The following is a 19,626-nucleotide window of genomic DNA, read 5'->3' on the forward strand; positions in this document are numbered from 1 at the left end:
AGAAGGGAGAAAAGGCCATGTACGGAGGACTGCAGGGGAAGCAGAGCTTGAGCGCCCCTGCCAGGAATACCGTGAGGGCATCCGGCGACCGTGGGAGAGGGGCTTCATTTAAAAATGAAAGCAGTACTTTCACGTGGTTGAGTTGCACCGGACTGGTTGGGAGTTGACTCCTCCCCCCTCCCACGTTCCCGCTCGCTGAGCCTCCACTTTCGATCTTTGCGGCCTTTTCTTCCTCTCCGGGCGGCGTGTGTGCCCTGATCGCTGGTGTGCGTTTGTCTCCTGTCCTTGGAGGTATAGTGTTTGCATTTTGGGTGAAACTCTTTGGTTCTCGTTATCTTTGCCTGGTGGCCACATTTCAGCCGAGCGAGATTAATCGGCCATTTCTTTCTCCTTGTGCTTTATTTCTTTGTATCCTTGAATATATTTTTTGCTGATTCTTGACTGCGCCTGAGAAACTTCTGGACTCTCCCGGCGCCCGCGCTGCGCCCTCTACCTTCAGTGTACCCGCGTGGTTCACTGAAAGTGGCTCTGGGCGGCCTGGTGACGCCGAGCGAGTCGCGCGGGGACTCGACGGACCCTGGTCTTTCATGGAAACGGTTGGGAGGCCACGGGCCCCTCCCCGTTGATCTGTACCTCTAAGGGGCTCTCAGGACCCCCCCCCCCCCAGCTGCCTGCCAGACAAATCCCCAGGCCTGGGAGGCCCCCTTCCCCCCCCCCCCCCCCCCCCCCCCCCCCCCCCAGCGCCCCACGCCGCCCTCCAGCTCCAGCAGGACCCCCGCCCGGCGTGTCTTCGGTCCCGGCCCGCCTGCCCGCGGGACTCCTTTCTCAGTAGCTTCCTTCCCCGGAGGCCCTAGGACGAAAGAACGTGCTTCCTTCTCTAGTTTTCGCAACTATTTGTGGGGCGTCCGGGCTCTTGCCTGCCACTGCGGGCCGCGTGCGTGGCGGGAGAGGAGCCCGCGAGCGGCAGCGCGCTAAGGGGGGAACCGCCGGATGGGGGTGGGGGGTGGGGAGCGCCGAGGGGTCCGGAGCCTAGTGGAGCTGGGAGAGGTTTGACTGCAAATAATACTCCTTTCAATTCAAAACAACGTCGAAATCACCTATCTTAATGTAATTCTCACTGTTACACGTTTTTAAAGGTTAACTGTTTATTTCTGAATTTCTAGTGAGAATGAAAATACCTCGGGTTCTCCGGTTAGATAAAAATATATTAGGATATGTCAGTGAAAAGTGATGTGATGTTTTCTGTGTTAATGGCTAGAGAAGATTCGTCATTTTAAAATATGTGAGTAATTTTCTACTTTTAATAAATATTGGGAGAGTGCTGATGTTACTAATTAACATTTAAGCGAGTCCATCTTTAGTTATCTCTGGTGCCCGTATGCATTTCTGTAAATTGATTCGGCTCATTGTGTATTATGGTGTCTTTATTTTTTCTCTTTTAACATTCTTTTTGTGGTATTGCTTTTTTTAAATTGACAAGTGACTGGCATTCACTTGAGTATTGTTAAAAAACTCCCTTTAAACATAAAATATTGAAGTAAAAATGTGAATTGATTTGAGTGAAAAGATTAATTAAATAAATAGGTTAGTCCTCAGATGTGGCCAAAATTGTGAAGGAGATTGTGGAGACCTATGGTGCCCATCGAGGGTAGTAAGTTCATGGAGGGGTTACAAAAACGGGAGGAGGGCTCCTCAGTCGGAGCTCTGGTTTTCAGACTCTTGTCGGAGCACATTAATTGGCCCTTACTAGGTCTAGGCACAGAGCTAGGAGTTTCACCATGTTTTTCAGTCACATGCTCGTGAGTAGTCTCGTAAGGGGGGCGTATTGCTGTTCTCCCTGTTACAGATGAGAAAATGGAGGCCAAGGGGAAAATGAAGTCACTTCCCCCGGGGGAGGGATACAGCTGGGAATTAGGACTCACGTCTGTCAGACGGGAACAGCCCTACTCGGTCAAGGACCCTGCCCCCCCCCCCCCCCCGTTTATTGCCCTGAATTGCCGTTCTTGGGGAAAACAAGAGGCTGGTCAGAGGGAGAATCAGGCCTCACCTGAGACCAGTCTGGCTTACTTTACAACCAATTCCAGGCATAATAAGGGTCTTACTCATAAATATTTCAGCTTACATTTCTACGGATCTTTAAAAAATATAACTGCAATACTATTATCACACCTAAAGAAATGCTAATTCTTTGAGATCATTAAGTACCCCGTGTTCAAGTGTACCTGACTGTACAATAAATATTTTTTTACAGCTGGCTTGAATTGGAATCTAGACAAGGTCACACCTTGTATCTGGGAGATCTATCTCACTCTTAATTCAGAGCAGTGCTGCCCAACGGAAATACAATGCGAGCCACATGTAATTTCACATTTTTTAATAGTAAAAACAAACTGGTGTAGTTCATTGTAATAATTTAATGTAATATATATACAAAATATTTGCTCGTGTAATTTTAAATTACATTTTCACTTTTTTCAAAATCCAGTGCATACGGCACCTCTCAGTTTGTACCAGCCACATTTTAAGTGTGGCAAGTAGCTTCCTTATTAGTGCAATCTAGAGGTATTTTTTTATTCTTTGTTAAACGAATTGGGTATGGTGTCAGAGTTCCTTCCTCAGGCTTTGGCTTTTTCTGATTACATTCAATGGCGTTTGAATCTCTGACCTCTGCATTTCCTGTGAAGTGGTAGTTAGGGTTCTGTTGAGATTTTCTTTTTGGAAAGACGACTTCACTGGAGGTGCTGTGTACTCCTGCCTGAGGCACTTCTTGGCACTCCCCCTTTGTGAAGTTAGCAGCCATTGATGGTCTTTTCCCTAGATCTTTTGTTTTGTTGATGTTTCCAAAATAGTGATAACTTTAAATATTGCTTCTCATTTATTTGCAAGAATACTTCTATAGGGAGGTGATTTTCTTTGTTAATCATTTGATTACTGTAAGTTGTATGTTATTAATGGCAGGTTAAGTTTTTGATTCATTCCTTATGTTTATCAATATCTAACAATTTATTGAATCTCTAGCAGGTGCCAAAGACCCTTTTTCTGGTGTCTTTATGATGTGCTTTTAGTCTCTTTGGTGCACAAATTATCCAATCTCTGGCCAGTGGGAGCCTTTCAAATTGGTTCCTGACTTTGACAGGAAAGACCTCAGTGGTCTTTGATACCTTCTTTATTAAATGGGTCCACTTCCTTATTAAGTAGGTCCATTTATTCAACTGGACTTAGAATGATAGGCAGTTGGGTTGTTTCTAGCCTTTTCCTATTAGAAGTAGAACCGAGATGAATAGGCTTTGCAGGTGTCTTTGCTTTTTTTGGCCATTTAATATTTCCACAAACGGTATTTAAAAGTGCCTGCTTATCTGTAGCCTTGCCAAGATAATGCATTTTCAAAATTCTGTATTTTTTGCCAATATGGTAGGTATTTTCAATGTTATTTCATACCAGATTTTATCTTAAATGGGTAAAGTTGAGCATCTTTTCATGTTTAAGGTAATTTCTTTTTCTGTCTACTATACCTCTAGTCCATTTTCCTTTTTGGGTAGTTGGATTTTGTCTCTTTTTAGATGCTCTTTATATGTTAGGGATATTAATGCTTTGGGAAAAAATTGCAAATATCGTTCCCACTTTAGCATTGGTATTTTTGTTTAGCTTAGTATTTTTTAGCTATTCATAAGAGGTTTGGAGGTTTTTGTTTTGGGTTTTGTTTGTATTTGTGTAATTAAATTTTTCAGTGTTTTCCCATATTCTGGGTTTGGAGTCATGGTTAGGAAAGTTTTCCCTACTTCCAGTTTATGGAATTCATCTATTTTCTTTCTTTTCTTTTTTCCGTGTGTAGGATATTGCTTAGCATTTCTCATAAAACGTGAACAATTCTTAGTTAACTCATTCCCCTTCATTAATATGTCAGTGTGACAGACTGTAGGGATTGACTTTGAAATGATGAGCTACAATTGCATTCCAAGAATAAACCCAACTTGGTCATGATTATTTCTTTGTGTATTGCTGGATTTGGTTGCTGATAATTTCTTCAGGAGCTTTTTATCTGAGTTCATGAGGAAAATTAGCCTGTGAATCTTGGTAAACTAATTCTAACACTCTTGGGAATGGAAAATCAAATCAGGTTGATTGTTGATCAAAACAAAAATGCAGATGGAAACAAAGCTTTATAAGTTTAAAAAAACATCCATATGGACTTGGGCTAAGAAAAAGATCTCTTAAAACGGTACAAAAAGTGATAATGATGAATGGGTTAAAAAAGAAGACTAAAATGGAAAGTTCTGAATTCCCATTAAGTTTCTCAGACAGTTATGCCTCTTTTACAGAAATCCTCACCTAGTGTGAATATTTAAAATTTCTGTTGCACTCTCTCCTGCTAAGTCCATCTGCATTGCAAAGATGTTCCATTATTGACGTCTCCACAGGTCTTTGTTCTGCTTTACACAATATTTAGAATTACGCTGTCCAATAGAATATGAATGACAAATGTAATTTCATTTTTGAGATATAATTCACATACCATACAGTTCACCTAGTACAAATGAGAGGTTTTTAGTAAATTCACAGCATTGTAAAAACCACCATTACCTAATTCAAGAATATTTTACATTGAAACACCCTTAAGCATTCTTGGGGTACATCCTGCTTGGGCATGGTGTATAACCTTTCTTACATGTTGCTGGATTCAGTTTGTAGTAGTTTTGTTGAGGAATTTTGCACCTTTATTCATAACAGATATTAGTATGTAGTTAACCTCTTCCTGTGAAATCTGTTTTGTTTGGTTTTGGTATCAGAGTGTTCAGTTTGTTAAAGGGGTGCCATAACAAAGTACTCTAGACTGGGTGTCTTAACAGAAATTTGTAGTCTTGCAGAGTCCAGAAGTCCTAGATGAAGGCATCAGCAGGGTTGGCTCCCTCTGAGGGCCATGAGGAAATGATACATTCCGGACCTCTCTCCTTGCTTTGTTAGATAGCTGTCTTCTCTTTCTTGTGTCAGCTTGTCTGTGTCCAAATTTCCCATTGGAAGGACACCAGCCATAATGGATTATGGCCCACTCTAATGATGAAATTTTCAACCCATAAAGCAGGGTAATATTGGCCTTGTAGAATGAGTTGGGATGTGTTTTAATATTTTAATTTAGTATATGTATTTTGATCAACTGTTATCTAAAATATTCCAACATGTAGTCAATGTTTTAAAATTGAGCTATGTTACATTCTTGTTTTAATCTTTGCAATTCGGTGTGCGTTTTATACTTAACAGCACATCTCAATTTGTACTTGTCACATTTCAAGTGTTCAGTAGGCACATGTGGTTAACGGCTATCATATTTTTATCCTTTGTACCCAATTTGTTCTTTTTCCAAGCAGTTTTTTCTATACTTGAAACTTAAATTTAGAAGTTCTAGCAACATATGCCTAGGTTATGTCTTTTAAAAATATCTGTTGGGAACCACACAACCATGTTTATCTTAAGCCAGGAAAATCTCCTTCCATTATTTATCTGTTCTATTTGTGTCTTTCTCCTTCTGGAATCCCTATTGTTGACATGTTATTTCTTTTGTCTCGTGTTACATCTTGTGTCCTCCAAATTTCATATCTTTTTCCCTTTGTTTCTGTTTTTTTCTCTTTGAGATATTTCTTGCACTTATTTTTCAGGCCACTATCCATGCTTTCAGTTTATTACTAACTTTATAAACTCAAAATTTGATTGTTAGTACTAAAAAGTGTTGTATTCTGTAACTGAGTATCTGAAAGTGCTCTTTTTTTTCTGTTAAAAAATGTATGGTTTTGTTCAGCACTTCTCATTCCCTGATAACTGTTTTAAGCTGTTGTCTAAATGCATGGTATCCTCTCCGGGTGCTTGAGTCACTCTCATGTGCATTGTCCATTCCTTTCCTCTTGGTTCTGTTTTCCACTCTCCCAGGGCAGTGTGCTCTGGTCCCCTGAGCAGCAAACATTGAGCACGAGCTGCTACAGCAGTCTCCGCTCCTCTGGCAGCTGCTTGGGACCTGACAAGGTGTCAGCTCTCCACAGAGCCCCAGGAGGAAGCTCTAGGCCCCTTAAGGGACAGTTGGCATGTACTGCAGCCATGGCTCCGGGAGACCATGAGTGTAACCCCCACAAGCCTTCCTGAATGTGGGATCTAAATGGTCACCCACCCAGGGAGGGGCTGCTTACTCCGGGGGAGAGAGCTACAGGTGGGTTGGTAGGGGAGGTGGTTCGGAGATGGTCTTAGCAGTTGTATTTTAACAGGTCCCCCCCCCCCCTTTATATTTCTTAGCTAGGCTAGAATCATATTTCCTACTGTGGATGGGGGGAGCACTACCAATTAATAGAGATGATGAATGCCTCACTTGAGAACAGATTTTACCTTTAGCAGTGGAAGTCAAATAGCAGTGGTTTTTTTTTGTTTTTTTAGGAAAACTTCACCTGATATATTTTTTTCCTCTCATAATTTGGATTTCATCTTTGGATTCCATCTGTGGAATGCAGTCAATAATATCCTAGAGCAAGAGTTGCTAGTTCTATGTTGGATAAAAATTTGTCCCTTATGTTAATTTTAATACAAGTAATAGAATTTACCTAACATTGTATTATACTGTTTTTGCTTTTTAGTTAACACAGATTTTGCAAAATGAACACTGAGAGAAACAGTGAATTATCACCCCAGACTTAGCTACAGTACATAAACTAAAGGGCTTAATAGTTAAAAGATAATGGAAAACAGCTTTCCTGTTTCTTACGGCTCATCTATATCCCCTTTTTGTGGATAAAAATATAGTAATCGCAATAAACACTTAGAACGTTAAATTATTTAGTGATCCATCTACAGCTCTTTAATAGCTCTGAGATAGCTTTGTGTATTGAACTTGGCTTGTTGTACAAATTAGGGTCAGAATTCTCACACTTCAGAAGCATGAGCCTCTTGAAAATTTTGGTACAACTGTGTGGGGGTGTGCTTTCTTGAAGCAGCTCGTTCAGACCTAGGTCATATTCTCAAGAGAGTGACAGTAGGAAGTGTTTAAGAGCCACTGACTTTATAAAATTGCTAGGTTAGAAGAGATTTGGTTTGTAATGTAATTTCCAGTGGAACAGGAATACTATCCATATAAAGATTTGAACAAGCATTCAGGGGGGAATAAGGGTAATGTTCAAAGGAGCAAAAAATACGATTTTCTAAATTCTGCTTTTGAACCCTATATATTTACCAGGGGGAAAAGTTTCACATCCCCCCCCCCCCCCCAAGCTTCTGGTTTAAGTGTCACTTCCTCAGATACCCAGTGTAAATTAATCCCCATTTTCTAGTTTTGGGCCATTCAGATTTTGTCATCATACATTTATTTCTTTATTGATTTCCTAGTCCACTGTTCTGTGGACCTAGCACAGTGCCTGCATTTTTAAGTGCACAATATTTCTGGGTTAATGACTCCCAATTTGGTAAATTGTATCTACTGCGCATCACTCAAATCCTTTCACAATTGCTTCATTTCTATCACAATGTTTTTATTGCAGGGTACCACTAGTTTTTCCTAAACTTGTGTCATTGCTTCCCATCTCTATGCATCTGTTCCCACCATTAGTTTTCCAGATAACAGCTAGACTGTTCTGTTGAAAAGCAAAAACTCAAATTTACAACACATTCCATTTTGAAACTATTAAGTGACTTCTCATTGGCCTTAGACTAAAGTACAAAATACCAAACCAGGCTTTCAGAGTTGTGTGGAGGATCTTCCTCTTTTCATTGGTCTCAGATCTTCTCTGCTTTCCTCTTTCATTGGTCTCAGCACAACATGCTCCCGTGTCTTCGGTACTTGTTGTTCCTTCACCAGGCAGGAACCATATCATGGCTCATAAATTATTAACAGCCACCTCCCCCATATCACCAACCAGTTAAGCCAAGAAGGCATATGTAAAACTACTTAACCGCAAGAAATATATTCAAATAAGTGAGAAAATGCACACCAGTCGTATAGATTACCAAGAATATATTTTGAGGAGGTTTTTAAGATGTGAAATTAAGGGGTGCCTGGGTTAAGCATCCAACTCTTGACTCGGGTCATGATCTCACGGTTTAGGAGTTCAAGCCAGTGTCAGGCTCTGAGGCTCAGCACTGACAATAAAGAGCCTGCTTGGGATTCTCTCTCTGGCTCCCTTTCTCTGCCCCTTCTTTGCTCATACTCTTTCTCTCAAAATAAACTTAAAAAAGTGAAATAAATGCTTACAAAGCAGTCAGGGTACCTCAGTTCTGTAGAGATACTTTTCCAAAAACAAGCCAATTTTGTGGTTCATTCTTCAAAATACTGTTTTGCTTCTCTTGAGTTCAGTTTTTAGTGCCTGTGTCTTTCCATGGGAGGCTGGATTTTTAATCATATCATCCACCCAGCTTCAACAGTTACCAGTCAAGGACAGTTTTTCTTTACATCCCCCACCTAATAATTTTTAAGCAAATTCCAGCAAACATACTATTCTTCCAATAGTTCCAAGTGAATCTCTAGAAATGTATTTTTTAAACATAACTATAATTCTGTATCTAAAAGAGGTAAATGTAATACTTTAATACCTTAAAGTTTTTAGTCAGTGCCCAGAAATGTCTTAAATGTTTATCAATTTGTTTGACTCAAAATCCAAATATGCCCCCGTGTACTGTGCATTTGGTACTTGGTCTTTCCCCCGCGTACTTGGTCTTTTCCTTTGGAGCTGTTTTCTAATGGACTGAACTCATCTGTCCTTGTAGAATTTCCCCCAGTCTGGCTTTGCATACTCTTCACCTAGTAGGTTCCTCTTACCTATAAATCCTATTTATCTCACAGTTATTTCTAGTAAGTAGATTCATAGTTTTTTCTTTTCTTAAATAATTTCATTACTGAAGGTGTTTAACATAGGAAAGTAGAGACAAAAATATAATGAAGCTCCATGTACCCATCACCCAGTTTCAATAATTAAATCATGGCCCCTGTTGGTTTCATCTGTAATCCCACTCAGATTTAGAAACATTCTAGGTATCAAATATATCTCTTAAGTAATGACTCCAAAAATAAAATTGCAGCACCATAATTAACGACTAAAATTTTTAAATTCTTTGAAATAATTCAGTCACTGTTCACACTGCAGTTGCTTTAGTAATTATTTTCAAGATCGTATGAATTCGGATTCAGGGTTCCATGAAATGTAGTTCTTTTTGGTGTATTAAGAATTGCGAGTCTTAAAATTAATCTTTTAAATTGATGCAAAATATTTATAGGCGTTCATGGCCAAATATATAAAACAAGACTATATATAAAGAGGTAAAGAAGTTCTACCTTTTGTCCATTAGTTTCCATTCTAATTTCTTTCAAAGAGGTTTGGTGTATTTTCCCTCAATTTTTTTTTTTTTTTTTTTTTTTTGAGTTTACGGTTTCTCCTTCCACCTAAACCGTGCCGATCTACTCCTTTCCTGCGCTGTTACTCTGGACTTTTCCCCATCTTGGCATCTTTCCTGAAAACTCACTCAGAACGGTCTTCCTCGTTGCTTTTCTTCCCTCCTTCCTCCCACTTCCTGCCTGGGCCGACCGCGCGGGCCGCGGGCCGCACCTGCAGGACGCGTTTCCATTGGTGACATCTTGGCGGGCCCGTCGGTGGCACTTCCTCCTTTACACCCCGTGACCCACGTCCGGCCCGCCGCCCTCAGTCACGCGGCCTCTGCCTCCGGGACGCAGCCCCGCGCGCCGGCCTTCCGGACTCCGGACCCGTCGTGGTGAGCCGCCGCGAGCGGACGACCCCCACCCACCCGCTCATCCACCCTCACCTAGCCCCCAGTACACCCCCACCGCCCCCCGCGAGTCTCGGGAACTCATTTTCCCCTCCTCCGCAACTCCCCACCCCCACCCTGCCTGCTCCAGGAACTCTTTCTTCCCCCTCGTTGCCCCAGGAACTCTTCTCCCCCCGCGTCCCTTCTGCCCCAGGAAGTCCCCCCGACCCGACTCAGGAGCTCCGCCCCCCACGGGTCCAGGGAAACTCTTTCCTGGCCGCCCCAGAAAGCGCCCCCCTCCCAGGCCCCGACTCGGGAGCTCCGCCCCCTCCCCCGCGGCTCCGGGAAGCCGGGACGGAGAACGCTGGCCCCACCTCACTCCTTCCTCGGCGGCCTAGAAGTTCCCACTCCCGCCTCCGTAAGCTTCCCCCCCACCCCCCCGCCTTTCTCTCCTCCCACCACCAGGCCCGGGAAGCCTTCGCCTCTTGACCTCTTTCCCCCTCCCCCCTCCCGCGCGGCCCGTGAAGCCTCCCCCGCCCCCCCGCTTCCCTCCTCCCTCGGCTCGTCCCGCCCCCGCCCCGGAAGCTCCCGCTGGTCCCGCCCAGGCCCCGCGACAGGGCGCTCCGGGGTCTCGCCTTCCTGTGGGGCTGAGCCGAGCGTAGGTTGTCGGATCCGCCAGGTAGAAACGACGAGTGAGCCCCCGCTCTGCACTTCGTCTGCGTACCCCCGCCCCAGGAGCTCAGCGCCTGAGACCGCAGCTGTGCTTCCCGCCGAAATCGCTCAGACGCGCCCCTGGCGGCCCGCGGCTGCAAGCTTAAGAGCGCAGTTTCAATTTCAGGTTAATAACAAAAGGAGACGCACCTGGACTTTCCCGGAGCCTTCTGCGTTTTTAAGCGTCGGGTGGAATTAGGGGTCCTTTGGCTGTAAACCGCGCTTGTTTGAAAATAGAAATCAGTCCTGCTCCTCTCAGCGGTAAGTCTTAGAGCAAAAATGTCAACTGCGTAGTCCTGAGGCAGCGTCTCTTGCTCACTGTGGTTTTAAGAGTAGAACTGTTTGAGTAATTAAGATACTCAGGACAACCTTGCTCTAGTGTGCCACCAGCTGTAGGTTAATATTTATTTACAAATAAGGGTGAAATTGCTCCTTAGGTCCTACTGCAACACAGACGTAAATAAAAGGGTGAAGCCACGGTCCCTCTGAATACCCACCCCTTCCCGAACAGAGGATGGGGGTTTAAGCCGGCCTGTGTACTCCGTAGATAAACCTAATCAGTCATGGCACTGGAGGCCCGCCCTGTTTATCTTGATTGGATCTACCTGAATCCGAACTAAATCCCGTCTAACCAGTACTGTGAAGGAGAGAGCACATTCTGGAGAGCCTCCTTGGAGTACGTTGTTTCAGAATCTCACATTTTAACAACATCCTGTACGGTACAGATAATTTGAATCTCCCGTTGCGGGACCTAAGAGCAGTATATTTTCACACTCCAGCGATTACAACGTGTGCTCGTGTGAGACCCGTGCTATCAGTGCTTCAACGTGTGTGTTCACGGGCCTGCGCGCCCCCTTTCAGTCTTGTGAAAATTGGCCTCAGCGTGTCTGGCCGCTCCTACGCGTGCATGTACAAGGAGGGTCCCCACGATGTTGGTCTGCAGACCACACTGGAAGGAACCAGGAGCTGGGGTAAACCATATAAAAGAAGGGATTCAGGTCATTTAAGATGCCTGAGTTCTACCTCTCAGATTCCACTGGGAGCTAGCAGGAGGGACGGTTGAAGCTTTTTGAAAACCATCTTCCAGAGAATTTGAAATTAAATACCTTACTTTTATACAGGTTCCCCCAACACTTCCGGGATAGTATCTTATGTAATAATCACAGGAGGCTATAAAGACAAGTTTATCTTTAACATGAGGCACTTAAGTGAAATTAACTTGACGTTCCGGGTTTTACCTTTCCCAAACTAAGAATGCAGTTTAGTTCTCCAATGTACTCCTGAACTTCATATATCCTGATCCTTTGGGACACCTTCATCACTTGGCTGTGGGTGATGGTAGTAATGTTTTTCCTACTGAAAAGCATATTTTAACATATACTTACATTCTTGTCAGTTAATTAAAATATCAACATCAGAGCAAATACAGGTCACAAGAAATGAAGTTTATCAAATAAAACTGGGAAGGAAAGACTTGGGTATCTCCACCCTGAACCTCAGGGAGTCTTACAAATTGTAAATTCTGTTGAATAGTTTCTGGCAAGCAGACTGTGGCGCTCCTCCCAGTAAAGGTCTGGCAGCTTCTGGAGTCTTTCACCTCCTGCCCCCGAGGTCCCTACCCGAACTTTTCTGGCCTTGTTCCACCCCCTCCCTGAAGAAGCCCCTCCCACCCTTAGTATTTAGATATCCTCACTGAGCTTAGAGTTTTCTAAGTCTCATCTAGGCTAGTGAGTGTTTTCTTGTTGTTATCCTTTGTATTACCATATGAAAAGGTAAATCTTTTAAATGCGATGGGGGCTGTCCTGGGTGTGTGCTTTAATTATGGAAGCTTCATGGCTTTAAAAGAATTGCTGCCCCAACCTGCTCTTCCCTGGAGAAAAGGAGCTGGAGCCCATCCTAGCCCCGGCACCACCATCCCTGTTTGCTCTGGTGAGTGCTGGGCCACTGAGGCAGACGGCCATATCGCTCTTTTTTAGGACAATTCGTTACCTACCAGGAGTGTCTCCGACTGTGGGCATCCCCTCCCCCCCGGGTTGTTCTTTAAGGTGAGCTCTTTTAAGAAAAGTAATTTTGGTTTACGTTTGGTATATTTAAGTAGGAGATTTTTAAAGCATGAAGTAAAAGCTTTATCATTAGCTTTAAATCTAAGCGCAGAAATCTATAGCACTCTTTTACTGAGTTTTAGTTAATGTCTTGAGCACTGTAAAACTCCACAAGGAATCCAAATGTAGAAGATTCTGAGGGCAAAGTGAGGATATTGAATTGTTTGCATCTAAAATTAGGTTTGAGTTTCATTGAAAGAATACGGAATTACGTGTCATAGGATTTCTTGCAAGAAGTGGAACAGAAAAATAATTCCGGAGTATAAATAAACTTTTGTAAATATGTGTTTGAGAAAAGAATGCTCTTCTCCTTTCCTTCAGAGAAGTCACTTTGTTTTTGAAACTTTCTTTTCTGAAGTAAAACACTTCTAATCTGTAATGTATTGTTAGGTATTTTAAGTAATTCTCCTATGAAATGCTTGTGTTTGCTTATGCTTCCTGCATGTCTTTTCAGCCTAGACTGCCATATTGTAGAGGGAGGTGTTGACCTCACATGGCCATCAGTTAATCTCTTGCTAATCTTGGGCCTGCTCTGTTGGGGGTGGGGCCACAGTGACCAATGGAACCGACACAGCCTGTCCCCGGTAGGCTTTCCAAGCAGTTTTGAAGACACATTTTGAACAAATCAGAGCAAGAATGTTATGGGAGTGTAGAACCATGAGACTTAATTCAAAGGGGAAGATCTTGTGGAAAGGTAATATGTTTGAGCTGAGACCTTAAGGATTAGTAGGATTTGACTAGACAGAAGGTTGGGTGGAGTGTATTTGGAGAGAGAATTAATTATCACGTGTGTCAAATGCAAGGGAGCAGAAAGCCTGGCACATTCCAGGCATACGAAAATGGATAAAGGAGGGTTTTTGTTTTTTTGTTTCTTTGTGTTTTTTTTTTGTAAATAGGAGTGATGTAAGCTAGATAATTGTGTTTGTTGCAGGCCAAAGTTGCAAGGTCTAAGCGACCCGTTAGCACTGTGGTTTGTGTTCCACTGCCGGTGGGAAGCCACTGAGAACTTGGAACAGGAGAATGACATAAAGCCAGTTTTAGGAGAACACTTGAGCTGCAGATTGGGTTGCAGTAAGGGCTAGCCAATACACTTGGAGAAGTTTAAGAACCAGGTAAGAGTATCCCGGCATGGGCTGTTGGTACTGGAATTTAGAAATGAGGAAGTAGAAATGAATATGAGGGCAATGCAGAAAGAAAGTTTGACAGTTGAAATCACAAAGGAAGGAATTATTGAGTCCTTACTGTGTTGAGAAATGGCTAGGGACTGCGTATAGAATTGTGAGAAACTTATTTGTTGAACTCGAGTTCCTGAATAGGATTTGGGAATGTGGGTTAGGGTGGTGAATGGGATCATTCCAGAGAGAATGAATTCATTGGATTTGAATTCATTGGGTGAAGTTGTCCAAGGGTTATTTCACTTTCTTTGTAGAACCTCGGGATGGCAGGTAAAGCTATTTATACCTGCAGCCAGAGTGCTATAGAAGAGTGTCAGAGAAAAAGGCTGCTTTCATTTGTGGTGTATAGGGGCTGTGGATTAGTTTTGTATACCAGTCTGGGCCTCAGGAAGCATAAGGCTGGGGACTTGAGTGTCTTTGGCCCAGAGCTAGTTGACCTTGATCTTGTGAGGCTGCCTAGAAAAGGACTCACCCAAGTCCACTGATATCCCTGCAGTTGAATGTTGAGGAAGGACTCCTTGGAAGAAGCTGGGAGAACCTATTTAGGGAATTAATAGGAAAACCAGGAGATGGTTACATCATAAGAGCCAGAGGGAGAAAGGATTTCCCAAGGGAGTTGCTTAAATCCTGCTGCGGGAACAAGTAAAATGAAGACAAAAAAAACTCTTTTCTTCCCAGTGGAGTGAGAGGTTGTGCCCTTTTAATGGTAAGGAGTAGAGGTGACAGTAGAGGCCTGCCGTCTGAGATTTTACTGAGAGGATCAGTAAATCAGCAAGTAGCTGGAGGCAAAGTTGGTGTCAGGGAAGGTATATTATGGCGTTGGTATAAATTGGCATATAATTGGTATAAATGCGCATGCTGTGTTCAGTGAAGAGACTGTGAAGATCAAGAATTTCTCCGGGGTGAATGGAGTTGGGACCAGAGCAGGACTGTGATCCTGCTAATGATGTCAGCTAATAGGAGAAGCAACTTCTTGTTTATAAATTTTTAGACTTTGTGGCAGTTTCTTCACATCGTCCCCATTCTTTGAACTAGATGATCACCCAAAGATGAGGGAAGATTAGGTGAGGTTGCCACAGGTTACTCAGGGCTTTGGGAGATTGGGGTTGGTGGTAGAACTTAGGCAGTATTGAGGGCCCATTTTAAGGTTGGTGACCCTGATTCTATGGTAGTCATTCCCAACTGGGAGCCGTTTTACCCCCAGGGAACATCTGGGAATGTCTGGAGACATTTGGGGGTTGTCACAACTGGAGAGGGGTGCCTTTGGCAGCTGTTGGGTAGAGGCCAGGGATGCTGCCTGACACCCTATGGTGCACAGGCCTGTTCCCCACAACAAGGAATTGTGTGGTCCAAAATGTGTGCCACTAGCCACTCAGTACAACCATGAAACAGATAGTTCATCTTCCTGGGCTGTTTTACTGGGCACAAACGATAAAGGAGAAAGAGCATATGAATTCCATTTGTTGTAGGGGGAAGGACTGAAATCATTACAAAATTATCCTTTCTTACGTTAGCAGTTTTAAAAATAAGTGCTGCATAGAGTGATTTTGTCAAATATTTAAATTACTATAAATCATAACGATTCAAAATGGTAATTTGTCAGTAATTGTTTTTCCTTTATACTAGTGCAGTTGAACCTTTCATATGTTACAAATTTGCTCTGCCTTTTCTCTAATAACCAGAAAATGCCCTTGCTCTAACCTGACCGGTACTAATTCCTCTATGATCATGGCACTTACCCTCTTGCCTTTTATTTTAGCAATGTAATCTCATGTTTTCCTCCAGTTCTGAAAAGTTCTCTTTTTCTAGATATTGGCTTATTTCATTCTTTTGTCTTCTCTTCTAGAACTTAAAATAATTGATGACCGTTAGAAGTGATAGGTTTTGGCTTCAAAGCTTTCATATTGCTGTTTTATTTTTCTAAGTCTCCTAATTCTTTTTCTGTCTGAATAATATGTACATTTGGGGGGGAGACCTTGGATTGAATCTCAGCTCAAATGTATTTTGTATATTTTCTTAACATTTATTTTTGCTTCTCTTTTTTCATCTGCAAAATCAGAAAAACAACATTTACTGCATATTCTTGTACATAATAAATGAAAAATTATGTAAAGTAGTTTTTGCTTTCTTTTCAGCCACAAAAAGCTGCACCCAAGCTTGTTTGACGTCAGTCCTCTCAAGTGTCCATGATGCTGGGCCCCGAGGGAGGTGAAGGCTTTGTGGTCAAGCTCCGTGGCCTGCCCTGGTCCTGCTCTGTTGAGGATGTGCAGAATTTCCTTTCTGACTGCACAATACATGATGGGGCTGCAGGCGTTCATTTCATCTACACTAGAGAAGGCAGGCAGAGTGGTGAGGCTTTTGTTGAACTTGAATCAGAAGATGATGTAAAAATGGCCCTTAAAAAAGACAGGGAAAGCATGGGACACCGGTACATTGAGGTGTTCAAGTCCCACAGAACCGAGATGGATTGGGTGTTGAAGCACAGTGGTCCAAACAGTGCCGACACCGCCAATGATGGCTTCGTGCGGCTTCGAGGACTCCCATTTGGATGCACCAAGGAAGAAATTGTTCAGTTCTTCTCAGGGTTGGAAATTGTGCCAAACGGGATCACATTGCCTGTGGACCCCGAGGGCAAGATTACAGGGGAAGCCTTTGTGCAGTTTGCCTCACAGGAGTTAGCTGAGAAGGCCCTAGGGAAGCACAAGGAGAGAATAGGGCACAGGTATATTGAAGTGTTCAAGAGCAGTCAGGAAGAAGTTAGGTCATACTCGGATCCCCCTCTGAAGTTTATGTCTGTACAGCGGCCAGGGCCCTATGACCGCCCTGGCACGGCCAGGAGGTATATTGGCATTGTCAAGCAAGCAGGCCTGGAGAGGATGAGGTCTGGTGCTTATAGTGCAGGCTATGGGGGCTATGAGGAGTACAGCGGCCTCAGCGATGGCTACGGCTTCACCACTGATCTGTTTGGGAGAGACCTCAGTTACTGTCTCTCAGGCATGTATGACCACAGATACGGAGACGGCGAGTTCACTGTCCAGAGTACCACTGGACACTGTGTCCACATGAGAGGGCTACCATACAAAGCCACAGAGAACGACATTTACAACTTCTTCTCTCCACTCAACCCTGTGAGAGTCCATATTGAGATTGGCCCTGATGGAAGAGTGACGGGCGAAGCCGATGTTGAGTTTGCCACTCACGAAGAAGCTGTGGCAGCAATGTCCAAAGACCGGGCCAACATGCAACACAGATACATAGAACTTTTCCTGAATTCCACAACTGGGGCCAGCAATGGGGCGTACAGCAGCCAGATGATGCAAGGCATGGGGGTGTCGGCCCAGTCCACTTACAGTGGCCTCGAGAGCCAGTCTGTGAGTGGCTGTTATGGGGCTGGCTATGGAGGCCAGAACAGCATGGGTGGATATGACTAGTTTTGTAGGAGCATTTGAGTTATTGCAATCAAATTTTCACAGGCAGCCAACAAGCAGTGAAAAGCAATTATTACTCTAGAGGAAGCTGTGGGACCCATTTTGCACCATGAGTTTGTGAAATCTGGATTAAAAAATTACCTCTTCAGTGTTTTCTCATGCAAACTTTCTTCTAGCATGTGATATTGAGTAAACTAAAACTATTTTCAGCTTTTCTCAATTAACATTTTGGTAGTGTACTTCAGAGTGATGTTATCTGAGTTAAAGTAGTTTTGAGTACATTAAATGGATCTTTTACACCACATCACCGTGAACACATTGGGGAGACGTACTTTTTTGGAAAACTCAAGGTGCTAGATCCCTAATTCAAAGAGGAACATTTCTCATGTTTGTTCATTCTAGTTTATTTTCATTTAAAATCTTTTAGGTTAAGTTTAAGCTTTTAAAAATAAGTTAGTTTTGAAAATTGAGACACATTACTAATACTGTAGGAATTGGTGAGGCCTTGACTTAAAACTTTCTTTGTACTGTGATTTCCTTTTGGGTGTATTTTGCTAAGTGAAACTTGTTAAATTTTTTGTTAACTAAATTTTTTTCTTAAAATAAAGATTTTTCCACAATGACTGGCACCGACTATATACTCACCAAAAAGTAGCAAAATGGGTGGTTGAAGAGAAGAACTTGCTTTAATACTGCTGTATTTCAGTGTGAATTTCAAAATAATTTAGCACATGAAATCTAAGATTTCCCTCTATTCCTATACCACGGTTAAATTAAAAGTTTGGTTTTTAAAATGTTACATATGAGTGGTGGAAATGGTGACTGGAAACGCATCCCAGAGTATTAAAATAGAAGCACACAGTCCCAGCCTCCCGTGAGACTAGAGTGCTGTTCTTGATCAGTTATTTGTTGTGTCCTGCTCTTCCCTTGTTTTATGCTGGAGTCCTGTTCATTTCTCATAGCGGCCCTTCATTTTGGGTGCCATACACTGGCAGTTATTAACCCCAGTTTTTTGTTTTTTTTTAATACAAAATGTGCTTTTTTTTTCATACTAGCTCAAACACTCCCAGGTTAGCAGTTACAGGTTATTGCAGACTTCACATAAGCTTGGGACAGATTTGTTTCCAAGTTAGAAAATCGCCTTCCACCTAGCAAGTAGAGAACCATGTCCAAATTCAAGGCAGCTCTGCACACAGCTTACTGCCTGCCATCACTTTTAATTTGACATAAACTAAGACCATCAAGACTTTAAGATGTGAATGGAGTTTATTTAAAACAACTTTTTGATGCCACTTAATGATTTTGCAAACTTTGTCCCCCTACTTGTAGCCCAGATATCCTAACTTCACCAGTTCTGGGGTCTTCATCTGGTATCATTTCAAAGGGACAAGCTTCATTTATAGACAAAATACTTTATTGATTAAGCCCTGAAGATTTTGCTAAATAAGCATTTATGTAAACTAGAATCTTACCCCAGCCCCTCTCATCCTCCTATGGCCTCATAGCCCCACCTTACCTGCCTTTCTTCCCACTGGTGTTCTGCAGGTTCAGATAGTTTTAGATAGGGCAGCAGCAATACCCAGGAATGCCAGAGGTTCCGGGACGCAGGCTGAACTAGGAAGGTCCGCTCTGATGAGTAGGTAACGTGAGATTCTGGGGAGGCAGAGCTCATGCACCTGATGTTAGCCATGTTCACAGGGTCTCTACCCATCCCATGGGTCTACCATTCTCCCAAGTCTCCAGCAATAGTGCGTAGGGATGCTAAGGCCCTGGGTGGTCAAGACCCAGAAACCAGGTAGAACACCTGAGGAACACCTGAGAGCTTAAGAAACCTGCAATGACAAAGATTTGATAGGGCAGTGAAGTTTTTTTTTCAACGTTTTTAATTTTTTTTTATTTTTGGGACAGAGAGAGACAGCATGAATGGGGGAGGGGCAGAGAGAGAGAGATACACAGAATCGGAAACAGGCTCCAGGCTCCGAGCCATCAGCCCAGGTCCTGACGCGGGGCTCGAACTGGACCGCGAGATTGTGACCTGGCTGAAGTCAGACGCTTAACCGACTGCGCCACCCAGGCTACCCAAGGGCAGTGAAGTTTTAAGGAGTATATTCACCCCGTATAAACCTCCCTTGTTAGGTTTAGGGTCCAGATAAGGAAGGAGTGGGCTCCAAGAACCTGGGATGGGTTATCCGGAGGAATGTGCTATATTATCTGAAGTTGTTGGGCCAGCAGTAGTGGCTCCCTCCTACTAGAAGTAAAACTATTTGGAGGCCTCACCTGTGGTAGGTGATTTATAAGACGACGTCCTCATCAAAGTCCACTTCCGGTATTGTTTCTAGAATGGATTGGCAGACTGCCTGTCAAATCCAGCCTGCTGCCCGTTTTTACATGGTGCATGACCTGAGAATGGGTTTTACAGATGAATCAATTTAATGTCAGGGAGCCCCAGTTAAAAACTCCCCAAATGAATCCCATTCTTATTAGTAG

The 19,626-nt window shown here is 43.2% G+C and overlaps 1 protein-coding gene across 25 annotated transcripts in view; it reads left to right on the top strand.

Moving 5' to 3' along the window:
- The window catches only part of HNRNPF (heterogeneous nuclear ribonucleoprotein F), a 56,386-nt gene extending 38,624 nt beyond the window's left edge, over positions 1-17,762 (top strand). For 2 of the 25 annotated variants that reach the window (XM_043596900.1, XM_043596902.1), the window contains 4 exons: positions 9,573-9,729; positions 10,562-10,695; positions 12,411-12,479; positions 15,847-17,762. In XM_043596900.1, coding sequence (XP_043452835.1) covers positions 15,898-17,142 — 1,245 coding nt within the window. In that variant the 5' untranslated portion in view covers positions 9,573-9,729; positions 10,562-10,695; positions 12,411-12,479; positions 15,847-15,897 and the 3' untranslated portion in view covers positions 17,143-17,762. Of the gene's footprint in view, positions 1-159; positions 292-9,572; positions 9,730-9,903; positions 10,142-10,561; positions 12,480-15,828 lie in introns of those variants that run through there. The other 23 variants (XM_043596907.1, XM_043596909.1, XM_043596920.1 and 20 more) reach the window with 20 other exon arrangements.
- The last annotated feature ends 1,864 nt before the right edge of the window (positions 17,763-19,626 follow it).

Source organism: Prionailurus bengalensis, chromosome D2 (genome assembly GCF_016509475.1).
Source record: "Prionailurus bengalensis isolate Pbe53 chromosome D2, Fcat_Pben_1.1_paternal_pri, whole genome shotgun sequence".
NCBI classification, from domain to species: domain Eukaryota; kingdom Metazoa; phylum Chordata; class Mammalia; order Carnivora; family Felidae; genus Prionailurus; species Prionailurus bengalensis.